Consider the following 21,414-nt stretch of genomic DNA (forward strand, 5'->3'; position numbering starts at 1 on the left):
CCAAGTGTGGCCTCAGCAAGGCATTGTAAAGTGGTATTAATACTTCACGTGATCTTAATTCTATTCCTCTGTTAATGCAGCCCAGCACTGTGTTGGCTTTTTTGGCAGCTGCAGCACACTGCTGGCTCATATTTAAATGATTGTCCACTAGGACTCCGAGATCCCTCTCACAGTTACTACTATTGAGCAAGGTACCCCCTATACTATACCTGTACATTTGGTTTTTCTTTCCTAAATGTAGAACCTTACTTTTTTCACCATTGAATTTCATTTTGTTAGATAGCGCCCAGTGTTCAAGTCTGTCCAGGTCTGTGCTTCTCAATTCATTCAGGAGTCGCACCAAATACAATTATTTCTTAAACTTAGTTGTTTGGCAGATTTATTAAATGAATAACAGAATAAACTCCCAGGAGAGAAAACATTGCATTTTGTTCCAAATACCATACTCATTTCCTGTTGAGCAGCAAATGTAGTCCATTGAACCCTGGGGATCTAGAATGGTCCATGAAGGTATTTACATATCATTAACTGATGGGGGGGGAAGCAAATATTTCTCATCCCATTAAATCACTGAATCTAGGATAAGCAGAATGGAAAATAGGGGGCATTTCTGCCTGAAGATTTTATACCAGTTTGAAAGGAATCTGGAATGATCTGTTCTAACAATAACAACAAGTTGGGAAGCTGTGTCAGTTTATTTCTGGCTCAGCAGTATTGAAACTGAAATAAATTTAAGCTGGAATTTTGTTTTCTTGTTTTGTTTCCCTTCCTTAGCTAACAGAATCCTTGTCTTGCCTACACCCTCAGCTCCTAATTCCAGGCCCTGACCTGTAAGACAAATTTGAAGGTTTTGTCCTCTCTAAGAGTAGGCAAGTCAGAAACAGCAGGCATGAAACTTTCAACTTTTCTTCACCATAGTCATCAAGACACTAGATTCCTCCTTTCTACTGGTCCTTTTTTGGTAGATGGTGGCCAGAAAGAAGTGCTCCCAACTCTGGATCACAAAAATCTGGGCAAACCATAGATGGCATCAAAAGAGACAGGCAGTCCTCCAGAAAATGAAAAAATTTGTATTGCTGCCAAACCTATAATAGGTCAGGTCAAGATGGTGATAGCATTTTAAGAAACCAGAAGTGAAGGCCATTACAATATGGCTTGCCTTAAGGCTGTTCCCAAGGATTTGGTGAGGGAAAGAGATAGCAGTGTGTGATCTAGCTGCCTAGTAATTGGGGGAGAAATTAATAAATAGTTATTTTTATGAAAGGTAAAAAATGGTAAACTGTTAAATGTCCAGTTCTTATGAGCTGACATAGGTCTCAGCTAACTGTGGTATAATAAACCAGTATGTATAGACCTCATCTCTACTGAAATAAGATAAAATAGCAAAGAATTGATACTATCCTATTTCAATTGGTATCAATTGCTTTTCTAATATCTGTTATATGTATATTATATACATATAAACAAAAGATTTTGATAATAAAAATTGCCGATCATATGTCAGCAATTTCTATTATCAAAATGTTTTGTTTTCCATTGTACACACAAATATTAAGAATTCTTTGTTCATTGCACAGTTGTCATTTTGTTGTTTATTTTGTTCTAATACTTTGCCAAGTCCTTGAGGGAATGGCTTTCTACCTTCACTAATCTGCTACACTGATTTATCAAGCATCTCTCAGAAAAAAAACTATTCCCTGTATATTCTAAAGTAGTCTCAGATTTTGGAATTGTGTGAATAAATCACACATAATAATAGCATTAATAAATATTTCTTCCACTGGGTTTTAAGATTGTGTCTAATGCTTTTCCACTGTTGCAGAACAGCACAGAAAAGCTCTTGTAGGAAGCAGATGATCATGAATGGCAAATGAGTTTTCCTAAGTGAATCACCCTTGTCATTTCCCAGTTAGGCCACTACAACATTCCCCAGTGAATTCTGGCAGTTGAAGTCTTCACATTTTAATGTTGCTGAGGCTGAGAAACTTCAAGTTATTGTAACTAACTTCAAATAGAGCTGCTCTTGAAGACTAGCCAGAAACTTCAGTGACCCCCTCCCAGTTACCTGCAGTCTTGGTTCTACTGTACATCACTGCTGTTTGCTGTTGGAAATGCCCTGGAGACTAGTGTGTTTACAATTCAAGTTTGTTGTAGGCTGGTTCTAACTCCAAAGCCCTATATGGCTCAAGACCTGGATATCTAAGAGACCATCTTTTCCAGATGGCCAGATGGCACTTACTAATGGCCCCCAGCACCAGGAAGTGTGGTGGGAGAGAGCCCAAACACTGGGAATTCTTGGAGGTAGATCTACTTCTAAGATAAGAATGGCTACCATTCTCCTCCCCTTGGTTCTTATGGAAGGCCTTTGGGGACCAACTCAAGAGCCACACACATCCCTTTGTGTGAAGATATGCATGTGGGCATGTGTTTACAGTTGTAAAGGACATTAGGAATAACTTTATGGAACCAGAGAAAGAGCTGCAACCAAGACAACGGTTAGATAAAAGAAATCTAATCTGGGACAAAAATTACATTTGAATAAGTGTCTCAGATATGATCATCTCTGGTTCTCATAAAGATAAAGATAAAGATAAAGATAAGATAAAGATAAAGATAAAGATAAAGAAAGGGAGGGAGGAATTCGGTTTTATAGGGGGGGATTGTATATATGCTTTGGTTTTAAATATGTTGTGCGCCGCCCTGAGTCCCGCAGGGAGAAGGGCGGCATATAAATTAAATTAAATAAATAAATAAATAAGAACGTTCAGACTTGGAAGATTGTGTTACAATAACCTTTTGATAAAGCAATATTAACATTTATAACTATCATTTATAAATCTGGTCTTCCTTGACATTGGTACGTAATGCTTCTATATTTTTCTTATTATTTAACAGTAGGATTTTAGAATGTCATAACATTTAATGAAAGCTGTATATAAGGCTTGCATATATTTCTTATTATTTAATAGTAGGGTTTTGGAATGTCATAACGTTTAATGGAAGCTTTAAAATGTAATTTTATTTTATTGCTATTTTATTACCTGCAGAGCTATTTCGTACAGCTGAAGTTTGTGAGCAAATGAGGCAATAGCTAAAAGGCACAAAGAAATGGAATTGTCACAACCAATTGTATACTGCAGTCTGTGACATCAAGGGAATGCGCTCTATGACTTTAGGCTACCAGTTCAAGTCAGGGTTCATGGCCATCAACTCAAGGCTTAGTATCACATTTGGAGCTGAGTGCACAGAAAAATCTTAGGCAGAAAACAAATGTACTCTTTTTCATTTTTTCCCATATGACTTTTCCCAGTTTTTTTTAATTATCTTAAAATATTGGCGGGGAAGGATTTTGAAATATTTTCCAAAATTATCATTTGACATGATGGTTAAATAAATAAATTTGAAATAAATCAAATTGTATCTGGAGATATATAATCTAACATGTGAAAAGGTAGAGATACAAGCAGTCCTTGACTTATAACACTTCATTTACTGACCATTGAAAGTTATTGGAAAAAGTGACTTATGACTGTTTTTTACACTTAGGGCCAAGTGTGAATACCCAAGGTCACGTGATCAAAATTCAGATGCTCAGCAACTGGTTCAGATTTATGACAGTTGCAGTGTCCTTTTGCAACATTTTGATAAGCAAAGTGAATGGGAAAGCCAGATTCATAACCATGTTATGAATTAATAACATGTTAATTAATATTTAATATTAATAACCATGTTACTAATTTAACAGCTGCAGTGATTCACTTAACAAATGTGGCAAGAAAGGTCGTAAAGTGGGGCAAAATTCACTTAACAGATAGATAGCTACAGAAATTTTGGGTTCAGTTGTGGTTGTAAGTTGAGAACTACCTGTGTTACTGTATTTTAAACTAATATATAATTAAAAGGAATAAAAAACAGTTAAACTGAATATTTACCATATATTTTATTGTTTCTACCTTCTTTTAAAATACCTTTGGAAGGCCAGCTGCAACCCTGAGGCCTCCGGATATTCATCCCCTTTAGGTCACATGTCTCCCATGGCAGATATGTAGGCATATCTCACTCAAAACATTGGCTTCCTCTAAATTGGCATTTGTATTGGCTATATAATTGCCACAGTTCACAAGTAATGGGAAATTTCTGCTTCAGAGTTTGGAATCCACTGTTTTGAAGCAACATTTCTATGAAGTTTGGTGTTCAAGGCAGAATAACAGAATAGCAGAGTTGGAAGGGACTTTGGAGGTCTTCTAGTCCAACTCCCTGTGTAGGCAGGAAACCCTAACCATTTCAGACAAATAGTTGTCCAATCTCTTCTTAAAAGCCTCCAGTGTTGGAGCATTCACAACTTCTGGAGGCAAATTGTTCCACCAATTAATGGTTCTATCAGAAAATTTCTCCTTACTTCTAGGTTGCTTCTCTTCTTGATTAGTTTCCATCCATTGTTTTTTGTCCTGCCCTCAGGTGCTTTGGAGAATAGTTTGACTCCTCTTCTTTGTGGCAACCCCTGAGATATTGGAACACTGCTATCATGTCACTCCCTAGGCCTTCTTTTCATTAAACTATTAAACATACCCAATTGCTGCAATCATTCTTTGTATGTTTTAGCCTCCAGTCCCCTAATCATCTTTATTGCTCTTCTCTGTACTCTTTCTAGAGACTCAACATCTTTTTTACATTGTGGTGACCAGAACTGGATGCAGTATTCCAAGCGTGGCCTTACCAAGGCATTGTAAAGTGGTATTAATACTTCACCTGATCTTGATTCTATCCCTCTGTTAATGCAGCCTAGGACTGTGTTGGCTTTTTTGGCAGCTGCAGCACATTGCCGGCTCATATTTAAGCGATTGTCCAGTATAAAGGCAAATAAAGGAGCTTTAGGATACTGTGAACCAGGGCTTTTTTTCTCATAGAACGCCCAGAACGGAGTTCCGGCACCTTTTTTGGATGGAACCTTGTAGGGTAGGCAAGGCATGTGTGAGTTTCGGCACCTTTTTTTTTTTTTTTTAGAAAAAAAGCACTGCTGTGAACCATATTGTTTACCACTAAGCATGGTTGGGGTGGTTGCTTTGAAAGCACTCCCTCTGCCTTTTTAACTTTTCAATTGCTCCACTTGTAATTTTGTTTTGATTCTGTATTTAACTTTGGTTTTAACTACACTTTTTAATATGATTGTTTGGCTTTATTTGTAAACCAGAGTCATGCAGGTGAGAGGTGGTATAGAGTTTTGATAAATAAATAAGACTAAAATATGATAATTCCTGTTGTGTTTTAAATGACACCCCCCCATCAATATTGGATACAGGAACTTACATCCACTTGATCGCAGAATGTTGCATTGGGTCCATATTGTAACTGACACTGGTGATGAACATCATAAATGACTCCAGGTGCAATGAATGGTGGCTTGAGATCTTTCTTCTTGGGAACATCATCCAGGCAAAAACCCCATCCGTGGCTGCAATGGACATCTGGGATTAATTCTTTACAAATTATGAGAGGCAATGGAAATATTATTGTGGGGCAACTGTAGTGAAACATTTCATCTTTCAAGGAAGGACAGAAATAACAACCCCTCCTTATCTTCTATGTCAATCACTAATTTGGCTCCTTCTAAATGTGTTGCATTACTAGTCCCTCACCTACCAGACTAGAAGTGGGGAACTACGGCCTTGTTATGACTTGCAGATTTCAATTCCCAGAATTAATGTCCACAAGACCACAAGTCATAAAAGGACCATAGTTCCCCATCCCTGCACTCAGCAGTGGAGACTGAAGAAGTAGTTGATTGAGTAATTAATCTAGTGGCATCAGCAAGGAAAAGAGGGCTCTGTACTTACAATAAAAATAATAAAATGGAGAAATCGATGATGGAGAAATCCTTACAAGCCAGAATGTCCACGATGGCTCTTGTTAGCCCTTACTGCAAAAAATATTTATACGTAACTATGTGTAGGAAGTGAAGCTACAGTGCTGGTTAGGCAACAGCTTCATCAGAGCATCCTGTTTTGATCAGTTCATTTTCTAAAAAGCTAATGAGATGACTCAGATTATGATGATGGTGGTTTAAGAGGCAAGGCATACGAAGAAATGTTGATCTGGGAATATTTTGCTTAAAGCAGTAGATGAAAACTCTAAACCCATAAAAGACTCCAACCCCTCTTTATGGCCTCCCTATTGCCCCAGGTTCACATCAGCAAAATGCAATGCCAATTAAAAACAGACTGTAAGGAATCAAGTTTGACTCATGGTGACCTATGGACATATCCACATGTTTTCCTGGTAACAGGATGGAAATATTTTGCCTTTGCTTTTTTCTAGGATGTTTTTTAAATTACCCAGCCTAGCCTATAGCCCTCAGATTTCCCAGTAACCTCCTATCCATATATGAAGACTGTTTAACCCTGCTTAGCTTTTTTGAGTTTAACCATGATTGGCCAACTGCTACCCTTGCCGTATAAGCAGTCAAGTAACAATAGCACAAATGTCCACTTATTTGGGGTGGAAAACTAAGTAAAATATTAAATTTAAATAAAACTTCAACAAGCTAAATACATTTAGAGAGCGGGAAAAAATCATCTAAATAGGGTGGGGGGGGGGGAAATCCTGAAAATTGTGGTGTTATATCACTGCCTGCCATCTGAAGTCCTTGATAACTGCAAGAGGAGGAGGAGGAGGACAAGAAAAAAGGAGATGACACGATATCAATGAAATAAGATTTATGGTTCATTACTATCTACTTATTCCTGGTTTAGAAAGAAGTCAATCAGCAAGACAGACAGAGCTTCATTGTTACAGGATCTAATCCAACAGAGTTAAACTGTCTTAACTGTTTAGTTAAACTGTTTGTATCAATGAAGTTGCAGTGATGTGTTATCCTAGTCCTGCTGCAACCCTAGAAGAATTCTCAGAATGTCTTCTAGTGCACCATCCAACAATCTGGAAGGCATTTGACAGATAATTTGAGAACTACATTGGAAAGATAGGAGAATTTATACAGTTAGAAGTGCACAAATGCGATCTTGGATTTCATACAGCTAAGAAAAGCAAGAATGGCCTTTATAGTTTAGGTGGCTTCACCTAATGAGACTATTTTGAAATTAAAATGGGATATTGCAGGGGAAATTAATTTAACACATGAAATACCCTATAATGAAATGGCCTATTCTATAGCACAGTGTACAGCTGGCTTAGTTTTTACCCAAAATATGACAGGTAGGATTAATCAACAAAGGTAGCATCCCAATTACAATTCGTTCTCTATTACCAACTGATTGCCTAGTTTAGTGATTATTCATATTTACAATAGTGATGAAGAAGTGATGTGATCAATTCTCACATTTACAACCTTCATAGGTCTATAAAACAAAGGAAAGCTGAAGTAAGATCATAAGCACAGTCACTGTTTCATTTAGCAACTTCTTTGGTTAATAACAGAATTGCTCGTTTCAATTATGGTTCCTAAACCAGGATTACCTGTAGTGACTTACAGTATATTCAAGATAATACAGTATATTATCCAACCATCACTGAGACAATATAAACCCTTATTTCAGTACTGTTATTTCAGCACAAGATTTACGGTATAACTCTAGAAAAATCTCTACTGGCTCCTAAAGTTATACTCGTGGATCCATCTTCATTCATCTGCAAGCCTACAGCCCAATATATGAGTAGCAAGACAACTGAAAGATGCTTAGAGCAATCTTGTTCCATTTTTCAGATTGTCACCTTGACTCACTCTAAGAAACGGGTGATGTATTCCTTGCTGCATCGTGACCAGGTGAGTGGTGTAGGATCATACTGTAGCTGCCGAGACATAATGTATGGCCGTCTTCCCACTGATTCGCAATCATTTTCTTTTCCATCATGCTGGATGCCAAAACTGAAGGGAAAGAAACCCAAGGAATAAATCTCAAAACAAAGTTCTGCCACAAAAGCTTATGAGGATAGGGCAGCTTATTTGTTTATTTATTTAATTTGCTGCCCATCTCGCCACAGGCAACTCTCTGAGTTGATTTTAAATAATCTAAAGAAGGAATAACCTGTTGCAGGTCATTGGGTGTTGCGATTCATTTGGGTATCCTCTTTAGCATCCTGTTTGCATTTTTAAAAAAAATAATACTTGAATTTCAGAGAACGGATGAAGATAATTATGTAAACAGTAAAGGTTGGTTTTAATACATTTTGGCTAGCATTAACAGATTAAAGGCAATTCACAATGGCAAACAGTTTCTAAATTAAAAAATAGAATGTGCAAATATTAGAATGATTCAAAGAACCTCCTAAGATCCTTTAGGTTATGATACAGCTCCTTTATTTATAAGGATACGAAGGGAACATATACAGTCAGCATAATCCTGGTGGTCCTGTATGAAATAAAAGCTGCAATTCCTACACTTTAATTGTCAATAATACTAAATGATGCTATTAATGGTAAGTTTACTTCATAGAGAATCATAGGGCTGGAAGGGACCTTCTAGTTCAACTGCCTGCCCAAGGCAGGAGTTATGCTACCCCAGGCAAATGGCTGTCCAATCTTTCTTGAAAATCTCCAGCAATGAAACAACCACAACTCTGGAGACAAGCTGTTCAACCAATTAATCATCTTACTGTCAGGAAATTCCTCCTTATTTCCAGGTTGAATCTCCTCTGACAAGCTTCCACCCACTGCTTCTTGTTCTGCCCTCAGGAGCTATGGAGAATAAATTGACACCTTCTTTCCTGTGACAACCCTTCAAGTATTAGAAGACTGGTGTCATGTCTCTCCTGAGCCTTCTCTTCATTAGGCTAAACATACTGTACCCAGTTCCCTTAGCTGTTCATCATATGATTTAGCCTCTAGTTAAGTTTTGCTCATTTGCACATTCTTAACTCTCTTTCCCAAGTATACACTGTGACCAAATGGAACTGTTTCCTTCCAGAGAACATTTCCGTGTGCTTCAGCCAGATGCAGCTAATCAAGAGATGAACCATTAAGATCACTCTCACCCACATTGACAGGGCAAGCCACTTATATATAAACAGAGAGCAAACTCTACTCCCTTTCTAGCTGATGTTTCTCTAGTTTGGTAATGAAACATCTGCAAGAAAACAACCACACAAGGAGAGCAGCAAGAATCCCCCTAACACCGCTGTTTATCAAGACTTCCAATATGGTTAAAGTTCAAAGGGGAAATATATAGGTAGTGGGTTAGCGATTGGAGAAATGGAAGAGAAGTGGAGAATGCATAACATTATTTTTTTTACTAATTATCTTTTCCTTTGCTTTTTCTATCTTTAGTCTTATGCAATTTCTGCCTGAACAATCTAAAAAAAAATCTAAGTGAGCCCCACCTCCATAAGACTTCCAACTTATTCATACCTGTGTCCAAGTTCATGGGCAATTGTGAAGGCCAAAGGTAGGCCAGAGTCTTCATTGATGTTGCAGCTTCGATGTGGTTGGCACATGCCCGAGAGATGGGACAAGCCTAAGGTTTCACAGGGTTGATTCATAGCAGCACAGATGTCTTTTCTATGACCATAGCAAAAAAGCTTGATATTAAAAAAAACAAAACAAAACCCTATGTATTCAAGGTAATCCCACATTCAGAACAAAGGGCCACTGTTTTTAATTGCTCTTAATTCTAGGAAAGTATACATAATGCGGTTGATGCAAACATCTCTTTTGGGGATCTGCCAAGATTCATATTTCAGCAGAGATCTAGAGGTTCAACCTCCAGAGTTCCTGGCTTTGCATTTCTTCCCTTTTGTATCCACAATCTTTTTATCTGTCCCCGAAATAATAGAAACAAGGAGAGGGAGCTATGAAATCAAAAATTTGTTAATAATAACCTCATAGATGTGCTTGTTTGTTTAATATGAATAACAGAATAACAGAGTTGGAAGGGACCTTGGAGGTCTTCTAGTCCAACCCCTGCTCAAGCAGGAAACTTTATACCATTTCAGACAAATCATTGTCCAATCTCTTCCTAAAAACTTCCAGTGTTGGAACACCCACAACTTCTGGAGGCAAGTCGTTCCACTGATTAATTGTTCTAATTGTCAGGAAATTTCTCCTTAGTTCTAGGTTGGTTTTCTCCTTGACTAGTTGCCCTAAATGACCTTTTTAACAAATGTCCTTCTGCATCTGTTACAGCTTTTTTCCCTCCCGTCAGTATTTTCCATGGTCTAATAATATTTTTATTCTCATTCTATGTACTCCTTACCATAAGCTGTGTTCAGAAGCTGAATTATAATTTCCCAAATTAGAAATGAGGCATTATAGCATATGGAAAATGCAGTTTACAAAATGCAAAGTGAGTCACAGATTTCAGGTCATTACAGCAGTATTCAAAAGTGTGCAATTATTGTTAACAAGCACTCTGTTGTGAGAAAAGTCACAAGCAAGACAGCCCAGCGATTACTGTAGCCAAACAACACTGATAATTAAGAACCAAAAATATTTGCTTCTGCATTTATCTATCTGGGAAAAAGTTTTGGAGGACGGGAGTTGTTTTCCAAAAACATTTCCCCTTCATTTTATTTCCTGTAGTAGATTAGGCTCTGATTTGTTAAAATATTTGAATATAAATTGATGCAAAGTTAGGCAATATGATCCAGAAATTTTGGATAACAATCCCCATAAATCCCATCTAGCATGGTTAATAGTTATGGATAATTGGGGTTGGCTAAAGCATTGTCAGGCTTTACCAGAGACATGAGTGTAAATCTTCACCACAAATCCTGCATAATCTCTTACCTAGGAACTGGTTTAGTCTGAAGTGATTTTATAGCCCTGACCATTGTAGATTAGTTTCTTTATTGTTGATCAGGTCAGACAATAAATCTGTCAGCAGCAATACAAAACGTCAAATTTGCAGACGACACCAAGCTGGCAGGAATAGCCAACACTCCAGAAGACAGGCTTAAGATACAGAAGGATCTGGACAGACTTGAACACTGGGCGCTATCTAACAAAATGAAATTCGATGATGAAAAAAGCAAGGTTCTACATTTAGGCAAGAAAAACCAAATGCACAGGTATAGTATGGGGGGTACCTTCCTCAATAGTAGTAACTGTGAGAGGGATCTCGGAGTCCTAGTGGACAATCACCTAAATATGAGCCAGCAGTGTGCTGCAGCTGCCAAAAAGGCCAACACAGTGCTAGGCTGCATTAACAGAGGGATAGAATCAACATCACGTGAAGTGTTAATACCACTTTACAATGCCTTGGTAAGGCCACACTTGGAATACTGCATCCAGTTTTGGTCACCGCGATGTAAAAAAGGTGTTGAGACTCTAGAGTACAGAGAAGAGCAACAAAGATGATTAGAGGACTGGAGGCTAAAGCATATAAGGAACGGTTGCTGGAATTGGGTATGTCTAGTTTAACGAAGAGAAGGACGAGGGGGAAAATGATAGCAGTATTCCAATATCTCAGGGGTTGCCACAAAGAAGAGGGAGTCAAGCTATTTTCCAAGGCGCCTCAAGGCAGGACAAGAAGCAACGGGTGGAAACTAATCAAGGAGAGAAGCAACCTAGAACTAAGGAGAAACTTCCTGACAGTTAGAACAATTAACCAGTGGAACAACCTGCCTCCAGAAGCGGTGAATGGTCCAACACTGGAGGCTTTTAAGAAGAGACTGGACAGCCATTTGTCCGAAATGGTATAGGGTTTCCTGCCTGAGCAGGGGGTTGGACTAGATGACCTCCAAGGTCCCTTCCAACTTTACTATTATTATTATTATTATTATTATTATTATTATTATTATTATTATTATTATTATTATTATTATTATTATTATTATTATTATTATTATTATTAATCCAAGTTTATACTGTGTTCCCCTGAAAATAAGACCTGGTCTTATTTTTTTATTTTGTCTTCAAAAGAGGCACCAGATCTTATTTGGGGGGGGAGTGTCTTTTCCACTCACCCCCAGCACCAACAGCCCCATCCAGCCGGCCCACATCTTCTGGGACCAAAGGAGTAGCTTCATTCTGCAGCTGAGAATGAAGCTCAGCCTTCATTTCACCGTCAAAGGCCTTTCCGGAAGGCCACTACAGCCGAGTACTGAGCTATGGATTGAAACCATAGCTTGGTTCTCAGCTGCAGTGGCCTTCTGGAAAGCCTCTGACTGCGAAATGCAGGCCTGAGGATGCCGCAGAAGAAGTGGGCCAGCAAGGAGAGGCCTGGTTGCCAGATAAGTGGGTGCACGGCTCAGGGGCAGCTCCACCCCTCACCCCCACCCTAGCTTGATTTTTAGGTGTGTGCCTCACCCCAAAACTAGGGCTTATTTTTGGGGTAGGGCTTATATTAGACCCACCCCCCAAAATCAAGCTAGGGCTTATTTTCGGGATAGGTCTTACTTTCAGGGAAACACGGGTATACAGATCTATGCATGGGGATTGAGAACTTGGTGTTTCCTCCCCCCCTTTCTAGGTGAATGGATGTATGGGGAACTGCCAAAGAGATGGAGGGATGGGTAGGTGGGTTGGGTGGATGGATTACATTTGCACAGCCCCTCCCGCATCTTAAACCAACCTCTGTGTGGCTTACAACCAAAAATAAAGTGACACATATGTAATAAAAACAAAAAAAATGAAACCTATATACTCAAAAATAGAAAAACCACAGCCACGTTTCCCCTCACACAAACCCCACATTCTCTTCCATTCTAACCTCACCCAACCCAAAGCTTGGAGGGGAAACTTGTCATCCAAATGGGCTGATAAGCAGTCATCACCACCACCCAATCCAGAAGAGATTAAAGACAAGCAGGTATAACAGGGATTGTCCTCTACATGCTGGTGATGATGTGACAGTGTGGCAGATAGCATTTTGGTACGTTAGCGCTTAGCAGAGTAATGACAGTTAGAGAATAATGGATTCAAATAAGCAAATACTGAGAGAAAGGGGGAAAAAACTTAAAGGTAAGAATTGCTTGACAGTGAACTAATGAGCTGGAGAGATGATGAGTTCTCAGTTACTGAATGGATTCAAGCAGAAGCTGTTGGAGATGGTTTAATTTAGATTCCTGAATTGAGCTGAAGGTGGGATTGAGTAGCCTAAATATCCCCTTCCTACTCTTTGATTTAAGAGAGGATAAGAGTGAATGATACTGGAAAGTTATGGGAAGGAGGATCAAGACAGAATTAGAAGAAAAGAACCATGAAAAAAAAAGCCACATAGGTTCTGGGTATGGTATATCAATAGTGTTGTGTTTTCGGTTCGTTAGCAATTGATGAAGACACATGGTGAAAACAACAAGCTCTTTATTACACTCTCCTACAACCAAGCAAACAGCAAAAGGCACGCAGGCCTTTTATAGGGCCTTGGACCCAGACAGTGTTAACCAATAGGAGCGGACCATTTTCGCGCCTTGCGCATGCGCACAAGGCTGGCGCCACTCTGTCTGGTCCCGGGCAGCTTTTGGATTGCCCGGGACCATTTGCAACATTTCTGAACCTGCTTTCAGCTCTTGCAGGCTCAGGACACAACAAATAGCAGGCACTGTTTCTTTCTCACCGATATAGTATAACACATGAGACATGTACAGTATCGTATTGCAATCTTTCTAATTACCGTAAAAGAGAACAGTGTGCTTTAGTCCCTCTGCTGCAAATGTATGCATAAAGAGGGAGAATCTCAAGAGAACGGCACAGCAAAGAGTGCCTCATAAGTTTTAAAAAAGAGATGACATTCAAAGACACAACTTTTTGATGTACAGATCTTTGTAATTAAGCCATACTCACTCATAATTAAAAGTAGGAAGGGAATAAGGATATACCCCTCCAGATGTTATAGAACTACAATAGTTCCAGCCACAATAGTCATACTGAAGGATACTACGGGCTGTAATTCTGATGATCAAATGAAGCTTAACAGAAAAAGCAGGCTGTCTGCTTCCGATAAACTTCATTTGATTATTTGTTTATTTGGAAGCAAAGGAATTGGGAAATTTCTCCTCTGATATGTGGAACTCAACTATCCAATTTTGCATAGTTCTTGACTCAAATAAGGTACAAATGTATTTCTAAAATACATGAAAGTATATGAGGCAAAAAGTTAGATAATCCATAAAGCTGTTTTCAACTAATCCTACTGAGAAATCCAGCCTTTTCTATTTCTGTTTCTTCTCAAAAATTAAAAGGAACCAGTTTCCCCAAACTCTAATAAAGTATAACTCATCTTACAACCATTGTTTAGCAAGTTACAATGGCACTGGAAAAAGTGACTTATAACTAGTCCTCACACTTTGACTCTTGCAGCATCCCCACAGACATGATAAAAATCCAGATGCTTGACAACTGCCATGTATTTAAGAAGATTGCAGCATCCCAGGATCATATGATTGCCATTTGTGACCTTCGCAACTGGCTTCTGACAAAGTCCATGTGGAAGCAGGATTCACTTAATGACTGTGTGATTCACTTAGCAACTGCAGTGATTTGCTTAATAATTGTGGCAAATAGGTTGTAAAATTGGGCGTGGCTTATTTAACAACTGATTTGATGGCCAAATATAAGCCACGCCCAATTAAAGGGACACCTATGGGATCACGACTTTCAGAACTTATAGCGGAAGTTGTCATGCAACATCTAGAAGCCATAGCACTTCCACAAATACAACCGAAAACATGGATCAAATATGTAGATGACACCTTCACCATAATAAAGAAGGACCAATTAGAGAACACCCACAGAACCATCAACAACATTTTTAAAGGTATCCAGTTTACTAGAGAAGAAGAAAACAACTCACTATCCTTCCTGGACATCCTGATCAACAGAGACCACAATGGCAAACTAGGAACGCAAGTCTACAGAAAAACCACCCATACTAACCAGGTGCTCCACTACCAAAGCAATAACCCCACCTCCCACAAGAGAAGCTATGTAAGGACTTTATTTAAATGATCCCAAACACACTGCAGCAACCTGGAATTAAGGAGAAACTTCCAGACAGTGAGGACAATCAACCAGTGGAACAGCTTACTCTCAGAAATTGTGGGTGCTTCATCACTGGAGATTTTTAAGAAGAGACTAGACATTCACCTGTCTGAGACGGTATAGGTTCTCCTGCTTGAGCAGGGGGCTGGACTAGAAGACCTCCAAAGTGCCTTCCAGCTCTATTCTATTCTAACCCAGAACAGCAGAAAAAGGAAATGGAGCATCTACACAACACATTCCAACAAAATGGATACCCACACAACTTCATCAAAAAGTCCTTGACCACTCAACCGAATACAACCCAACACAAACCCTAAAAAAAATTACACTGACATACATCAAGAATATCTCAGAAACCGTAAATAAACTGCTACAACCACATGGAATCAGCATACCACACAAGCCAACAAAAGCCCTTCAGAACATCCTAAGCCAGTGGTTCTCAACCTGTGGGTCGGGACCCCATTTGGGGTCGATCGACCATTTCACGGGGGTCGCCAAGCAAGGCTGTCCGCCATTTTTTTTGTCCGCCATTTTTTTGTCCGCCATTTTTTCCCCTTTTCTGGTGGGTGCCTTACCTCCCTTGGGCTGGGCCAGCTGGTGGTCAGCCTGCTCTGTCTCTGCCGCTTGCCAGCTACGCCTCGGCCGGCGCAGGGGGCGGAACCACGCATGTGCGGCACTCCCAGGCAGGGAAAGTCCTCGATTTACGACTGGTTGGGTAGTCATCGACTTACGACCAGTTTAGTCCTCGACTTACGACTGGTTTAGTCCTCGACTTACGACCGGTTGGGGTCGCGGCATTAAAAAGGTTGAGAACCACTGTCCTAAGCAAACTGAAAGACCTAGCAACCCCAGAAGAAAAAACAGGAGCCATCTACAACATACAATGTAAGAACTGCAACAATCACTATGTAGGACAAACAGGCAGAACACCAGCAGAATGCATCCATGAACACCAACTGGCAGTCAAAAGGCATGACAAAAATTCTTTAATTTCACAACATATAGACAGATTTAACCATAGTTTTCATTGGGAAAATGTGACAATCCTAGACAAGGCCAAATCCCAAAATGCCAGGGAATTTCTAGAAGCTTGGCACTCTAACAAATCAGCCATCAATAGACACATAGACATTAACAACATCTATAGAATATGCAAAAGAGACAATCAACCAGCTCAAAATATAAAAAGACTCCAGCATCTCCCCACCAGTAATCAGCACTCAGATCAGCATAGATTAACTCCAAGGTCAACTTCAGACCAACAATCAAGTAAACAATACTCCAATGAAGAAACTGCCGAAGAGCCATTAGTAAACAGCCTAACCAAAGAATCCCTAAGACCGCTCCCACCCACACAGACAGGCAAGACACCAGAATATAAACCGACAGCAAACAGCACTGATGATGTTACCTAGTCAGGGTAATGAAACCTTTGCAAGAAAACAAGGAAGCTCAGAGAGCACCAAGGACCCCTTATTTAACAACTGCCTGGCTTAGCAACAGAAATTCTAGTTCAGACTTGCAATTCTGGTGGTTGTAAGTCAAGGACTACCCGTATCTCATTCAGAAATAGAACAAGAACCCAATAGATAAGGAGAATATCTGTGATGTCTCCCTTGGATGACTCCCCAGATTCCTCCTCAGATGTCAACTCAGGGGAGCCTATTCCTGGCATGTCAGGAACTGGTTGATTGATGGCTCTGAATGGCTGTCCAGAAGAGATTTGGAGGAGGCTTCCACTGAGAAAAGTTTGCAGTGGCAGACAGCCAGTGAAGAGGAGGAACAACTGCCTTCTGCACCTGATCCGAGAACACGAAGGGCAGAGAAAAGGCAGGAGCAGCAGAAGTCAGCCAGACTACTCAAGAGGAGAAGATCCCGCCCGCCTTGATGGGCTGCACTGGAAAGCTGGCTATTTATCACAGCAAGCAGATGGAGGCATTGCTAGGAACATGTTGGTTTTCTAGCTGTTTGTTTGATTGTCATGATTACTGCTTCACTCTGGATGGACACCATGTTTGGAATTGTGCCTTGGAGATTCTGAACTTTCCTTGCCACATGAGCTGCCTTGTGTGTGAATTTAAATTTTGCCTGGTGGAGTTTATTTTGTTTAAGCAACTTTCAATTGCTTTGTGGAGTAGTAGGCCATTGCTCTGTCGACTAATCTTGGCCTGCTCATGGCTGGACTTAATTGGCACAATTTCTGAGTTTTTGTGAAGGGAATTGCTGGGGAATATTAATAAACTCACTAAACCACAGTTACATGTGTGTGTGAGTGAGTGGGACAGCACAATATCCTACCTGGTAAGAAGTACAGCTACATCATGGTGAAGTGGGTTTGTATCCAATTTTGGGTTGATACTCTTTTGCCATTTACAAAAGCTGGCTAAAGTCTTATCTGCATGATGGGTGATTTTCAGTTCTTGCTACAAAGAGAAGGGGAAATGAATTATCTTGTCAGAAGACTATCAATATCTGCAATAATTACAAAGCCTGGTAAAATAATTTAGTTTTAATAAATATTGCCATTGCTTGAAGTGAGAGACATCATTATAACAGTAATTTATTGAATCTTGGCATATGATTAAAGAAAGTTATTAGTGAAGATAGGTGAGGGGAGAAAAAAAACACAATATAATAGGAAAAATTGAGAAGTCTTCACAGGATGAAAAGAACATAAAAAGATACTGCAATATCTTTCTTAACTTAAAACATTATTTTTTTTCTACTTCGAAACAAATATACTTATACCTAAACCAAAGGATACATGAAGCATAATGATAACATTTAAACATTTTATCTTATTTGAAAGCACGCATACTGCAATTAATACTAATTCTTCTACAGAGTGCATTTTTGAATAGGAATAATTCAAGGCTGGGTACTTTGACTGGGCAGATCCCATTCCTGGAACTGAAGGCCCAGGAACCCTTCTGTTCTTTTGCAAGGCTCTAAAAACTCGCTCTTTCCTTCAAGCATCTTCCTTCAATGACATGATCAAGAAAAGGGCTAACCAGGAGACCACATTCTTACCTCCTCTTCTTCAAGAAGAACAAGCCGAACAAGCACAATATGGATTGCGTTGCCAATGCTCGGATCATGGAATAATCCTGCCACCTAAATCAAAGCCAGGCAATATGAAGTTAGTGGATTATTTTTCTTCAATATTTTTTTTCCTGTTAGTGATGATGTCAGGAGTGTTTCTGGAGGAGTGTTAAAGAAGTCACGATGACAGCCACAACCCTACCATTGAAGCTCCCCCACTTTTTTTTTTAATGTGCTTTGATTGGATGGTTGTGGCCAACATCTTGACTTTTTTTGACACATGTTCCTCAGTCCCATGAACACCATCAGTCGACATCAAGGTATCTGGCAGTAAACAAAAGATAGTTCCTTTCTCCAAAGAATTTACAAGCTAAATATGACTGGGGAAAGAATAAGAGACAAAAGGAAAAGGAAGAGATCCTGAGAGGTCAAATGGGAATTACTGGAACATATAATAACTGAAGCTGGGAGGGACAAGGGCAAATTAAACAAAATGCAAGGCAAACTCATACAGAGTTTATTTTGGTTGCTATGGATAAGGACTAAGTTGCTTAGATGAACTGGAAGTGTTGCTGCTTTTGCTAAAATATTTTGAGTAAAGTTTTACACTGTTTTCCCAATGTTATTTGGCATACTTCTTCAGGCATATTTAGGATAAAGAACTGTGCTTCCACAAAAGCATCGTTCTATTTTTAATAGAATGATGGGAGAAACGAATGAAACATAGGGGATAATCACATTCATTGAACTGAATCAAAAAGAATCAAAATCAAATCAAAATCAAAATCTAATCCACCCCCATAGAAATAAAGTATGTGACCCACCATATTTATGATAGTGAGAATATAGGATTCTACATTTTCGCTTCCATGATATTCAATCATTTTACTATCAGCAACTACCAAAGTCTCCACCCATCTTTCTTTACTGACAGAACGCCGGTAGGTTGTTCTTGGCATCACACGGTTCCTTTCCCACTTCATCCTTCGAAGTTCTTGCTGTTTGAAAAAAATTGATGTTTCTGAAACAAAAAAAAATATCAAATAGTGTTGAATGTATTTTCTGTGAAGGTATCATAAATAAGAGATTTCTCTTTCTCACCGTCTCATAATATTACATGGACTAGTATGGTCAAAGTTCTACCTCAAGACATGGAGAGCAACCAGAAGGACATGTCTCAAGAATCAGGCACAATTTTTCTAGGCCTCAGAACTTTGAGAAGGCAGGAACAGACCCATCATCCCTGACCTAGACTCACAAGACTCTAATCCAGACCAGTCCTTGGGAATATCATCATGTTGTCAGAAGTGTGTCTTTGGTGGCACTAACTCTTCAACATCACAAAAACAATTGATCAGAAAATCTATCTGGATATAGATAGAAAGTTAAGGATTTATTCTTATACCCCCTCTTTCTCTGTCATTCTTCCTGCTGCTTCCCCATGATCATTTTTTCCTGCTTTTGGTTCCCAGACCATTTGCTCTCTGGCCCTTCTCTTGGTAGGATATAATTAGCTCAGTGCTACTCTTCACCTATCCCTTTCACACCCAGGAAAAGAAGACTTTCATCTTCATCTCTGTAGACAGAACATCAGAAGAAAGAGAGAGGTAGAGGTACTCAGCAATGCCACAAGGCAATTGAAACAGGTAGGATTACTTGAAAGAAACTAAGCCTGATCAGAGTAACTGTATTTGCTCTGAGCTTATAAAATTTAGGAAGCAAATATGCCCAGCGAACCTGCTGGAACAATTTTCCTTTTTAAAAAATATGACACTTTGTAATAAACATAAAATGACATACGTTCACTTTATATTCTTCAAGCTAATAGCAAAAAAATAGAAAAGCAAAATACTGAAATAAAATAAAAAATAAAGTATAATAAATCATCTTCAAAGAGGAACTCTTGATAGCTTTCTTTTCCCTTACCTTCCATTATCTTTATTCACTAATCACTACTTAGGAATTGGTCCTTTTCTTGAAATATGAGAGATTATTGCTTATATTTATTTAAATAGTTTATTTTTAAAGTAATTTCTTAACTTTTTTCCCCCTAAATTCATATCTCAAATTTCTACGCCTGCCTTGTTTTGTGATATATTGTATGTAAGGGAGTTATTGAATTTAATTAAACTTTTAATATGAGTACATACAGTTTTGCCATTACTGCACAGGTTAGAAAGAGGGCTGAGAAAATATCCACAGACCCATCAAATCCTGAACATAAACCATTTCAACTCCTCACCTTAGAATACTGCTATGGGGCATTGCATGCCAAAACAAGTAGACCCTGAGACAGTTTTTTCCCTCACGCCATCACTCTGACAAATACTAATATCTAACCATGTAGTTTGGCTATCTTACTTTTATCCTTCTCATCTGTTCCACTACCTTCTCTATTGGTATTATTATGATTATTATCCTGTTATTAAGTTTATTATTACTTTGTTATTTTGCATGTACACTAAGAGCTTATACACTGGAGACAAATTCCTTGTGTGTCTAGTCATATTTGGCCAATAAAGTATTCTATTCCAATAAAGTATTCTATTCTATTCTCCAACGTTAGTCTTCAATTCTTGAATTGTTGACAGGATTTAATGCTAGAACAATCTCAATTCATGACTCTTGGTTCTAAAACTCCTTGGTACTAAAAAATCTCTGCTGTTTGGTTTGATGGTCACCTTTGTGATTCATTTTCTAACTTTGGACTGAAATTATGATATTAAATTCAATTTGATGAATTTTGTAGATAACAATCCACAATAACAAGTTGCAGTTTGCAAGGTCAGAATAAGCAACAGCATTTAAGAAAAGTGCCTGTTGAACTTTAAACTTAAGCCTCAAAAATGAATTTTCCACAGCAAAAAAAGCACAGAAAACTATTCATTCAGTCCCCAGATGTCAGGCTTAGCCCAAGAATGAGGTAGTGAATCAAAGTTCAGTTCTTCATTTGATTACACACAATAGACAGAATCTTGCCAGACTAAACCCTTACTACTGACATTCTAATGGAGATACCCTGGGAGATTTTGTGAGATTTTTGTGGCTATCCTTACTCTTTCCCTCTGTCTCCTATTTATCTCTGAGCTGTGCTGCCTTTTGTCTCACCCTCTTTCCCTCCTTGGAATGTGCTCCTTCCTTCCTGGGAAACTGCCCTTCACCCTTGACTTGAACACTGGGTGCTATCTAACAAAATGAAATTCAATGGTGAAAAAAGTAAGGTTCTACATTTAGGCAAGAAAAACCAAATGTACAAGTATAGTATAGGGGGTACCTTGCTCAATAGTAGTAACTGTGAGAGGGATCTTGGAGTCCTAGTGGACAATCACTTAAATATGAGCCAGCAGTGTGCTACAGCTGCCAAAAAAGCCAACACAGTGCTGGGCTGCATTAACAGAGGGATAGAATCAAGATCACGTGAAGTATTAATACCACTTTAC

The 21,414-nt window shown here is 38.9% G+C and overlaps 1 protein-coding gene across 1 annotated transcript in view; it reads right to left on the reverse strand.

The window, feature by feature from the left end:
• The window catches only part of ADAMTS12 (ADAM metallopeptidase with thrombospondin type 1 motif 12), a 155,067-nt gene that overhangs the window by 58,466 nt on the left and 75,187 nt on the right, over positions 1 to 21,414 (reverse strand). The window contains exons 7-12 of the mRNA XM_015817020.1: positions 18,799 to 18,972; positions 17,963 to 18,046; positions 17,231 to 17,355; positions 9,359 to 9,508; positions 7,736 to 7,879; positions 5,308 to 5,452 (exon numbers count right to left, since the gene is read on the reverse strand). Coding sequence (XP_015672506.1) covers positions 5,308 to 5,452; positions 7,736 to 7,879; positions 9,359 to 9,508; positions 17,231 to 17,355; positions 17,963 to 18,046; positions 18,799 to 18,972 — 822 coding nt within the window. The remainder of the gene's footprint in view (positions 1 to 5,307; positions 5,453 to 7,735; positions 7,880 to 9,358; positions 9,509 to 17,230; positions 17,356 to 17,962; positions 18,047 to 18,798; positions 18,973 to 21,414) is intronic.

Source organism: Protobothrops mucrosquamatus, unplaced genomic scaffold (assembly GCF_001527695.2).
Source record: "Protobothrops mucrosquamatus isolate PMUCROS unplaced genomic scaffold, P.Mucros_1.0 scaffold548, whole genome shotgun sequence".
Taxonomy (NCBI): domain Eukaryota; kingdom Metazoa; phylum Chordata; class Lepidosauria; order Squamata; family Viperidae; genus Protobothrops; species Protobothrops mucrosquamatus.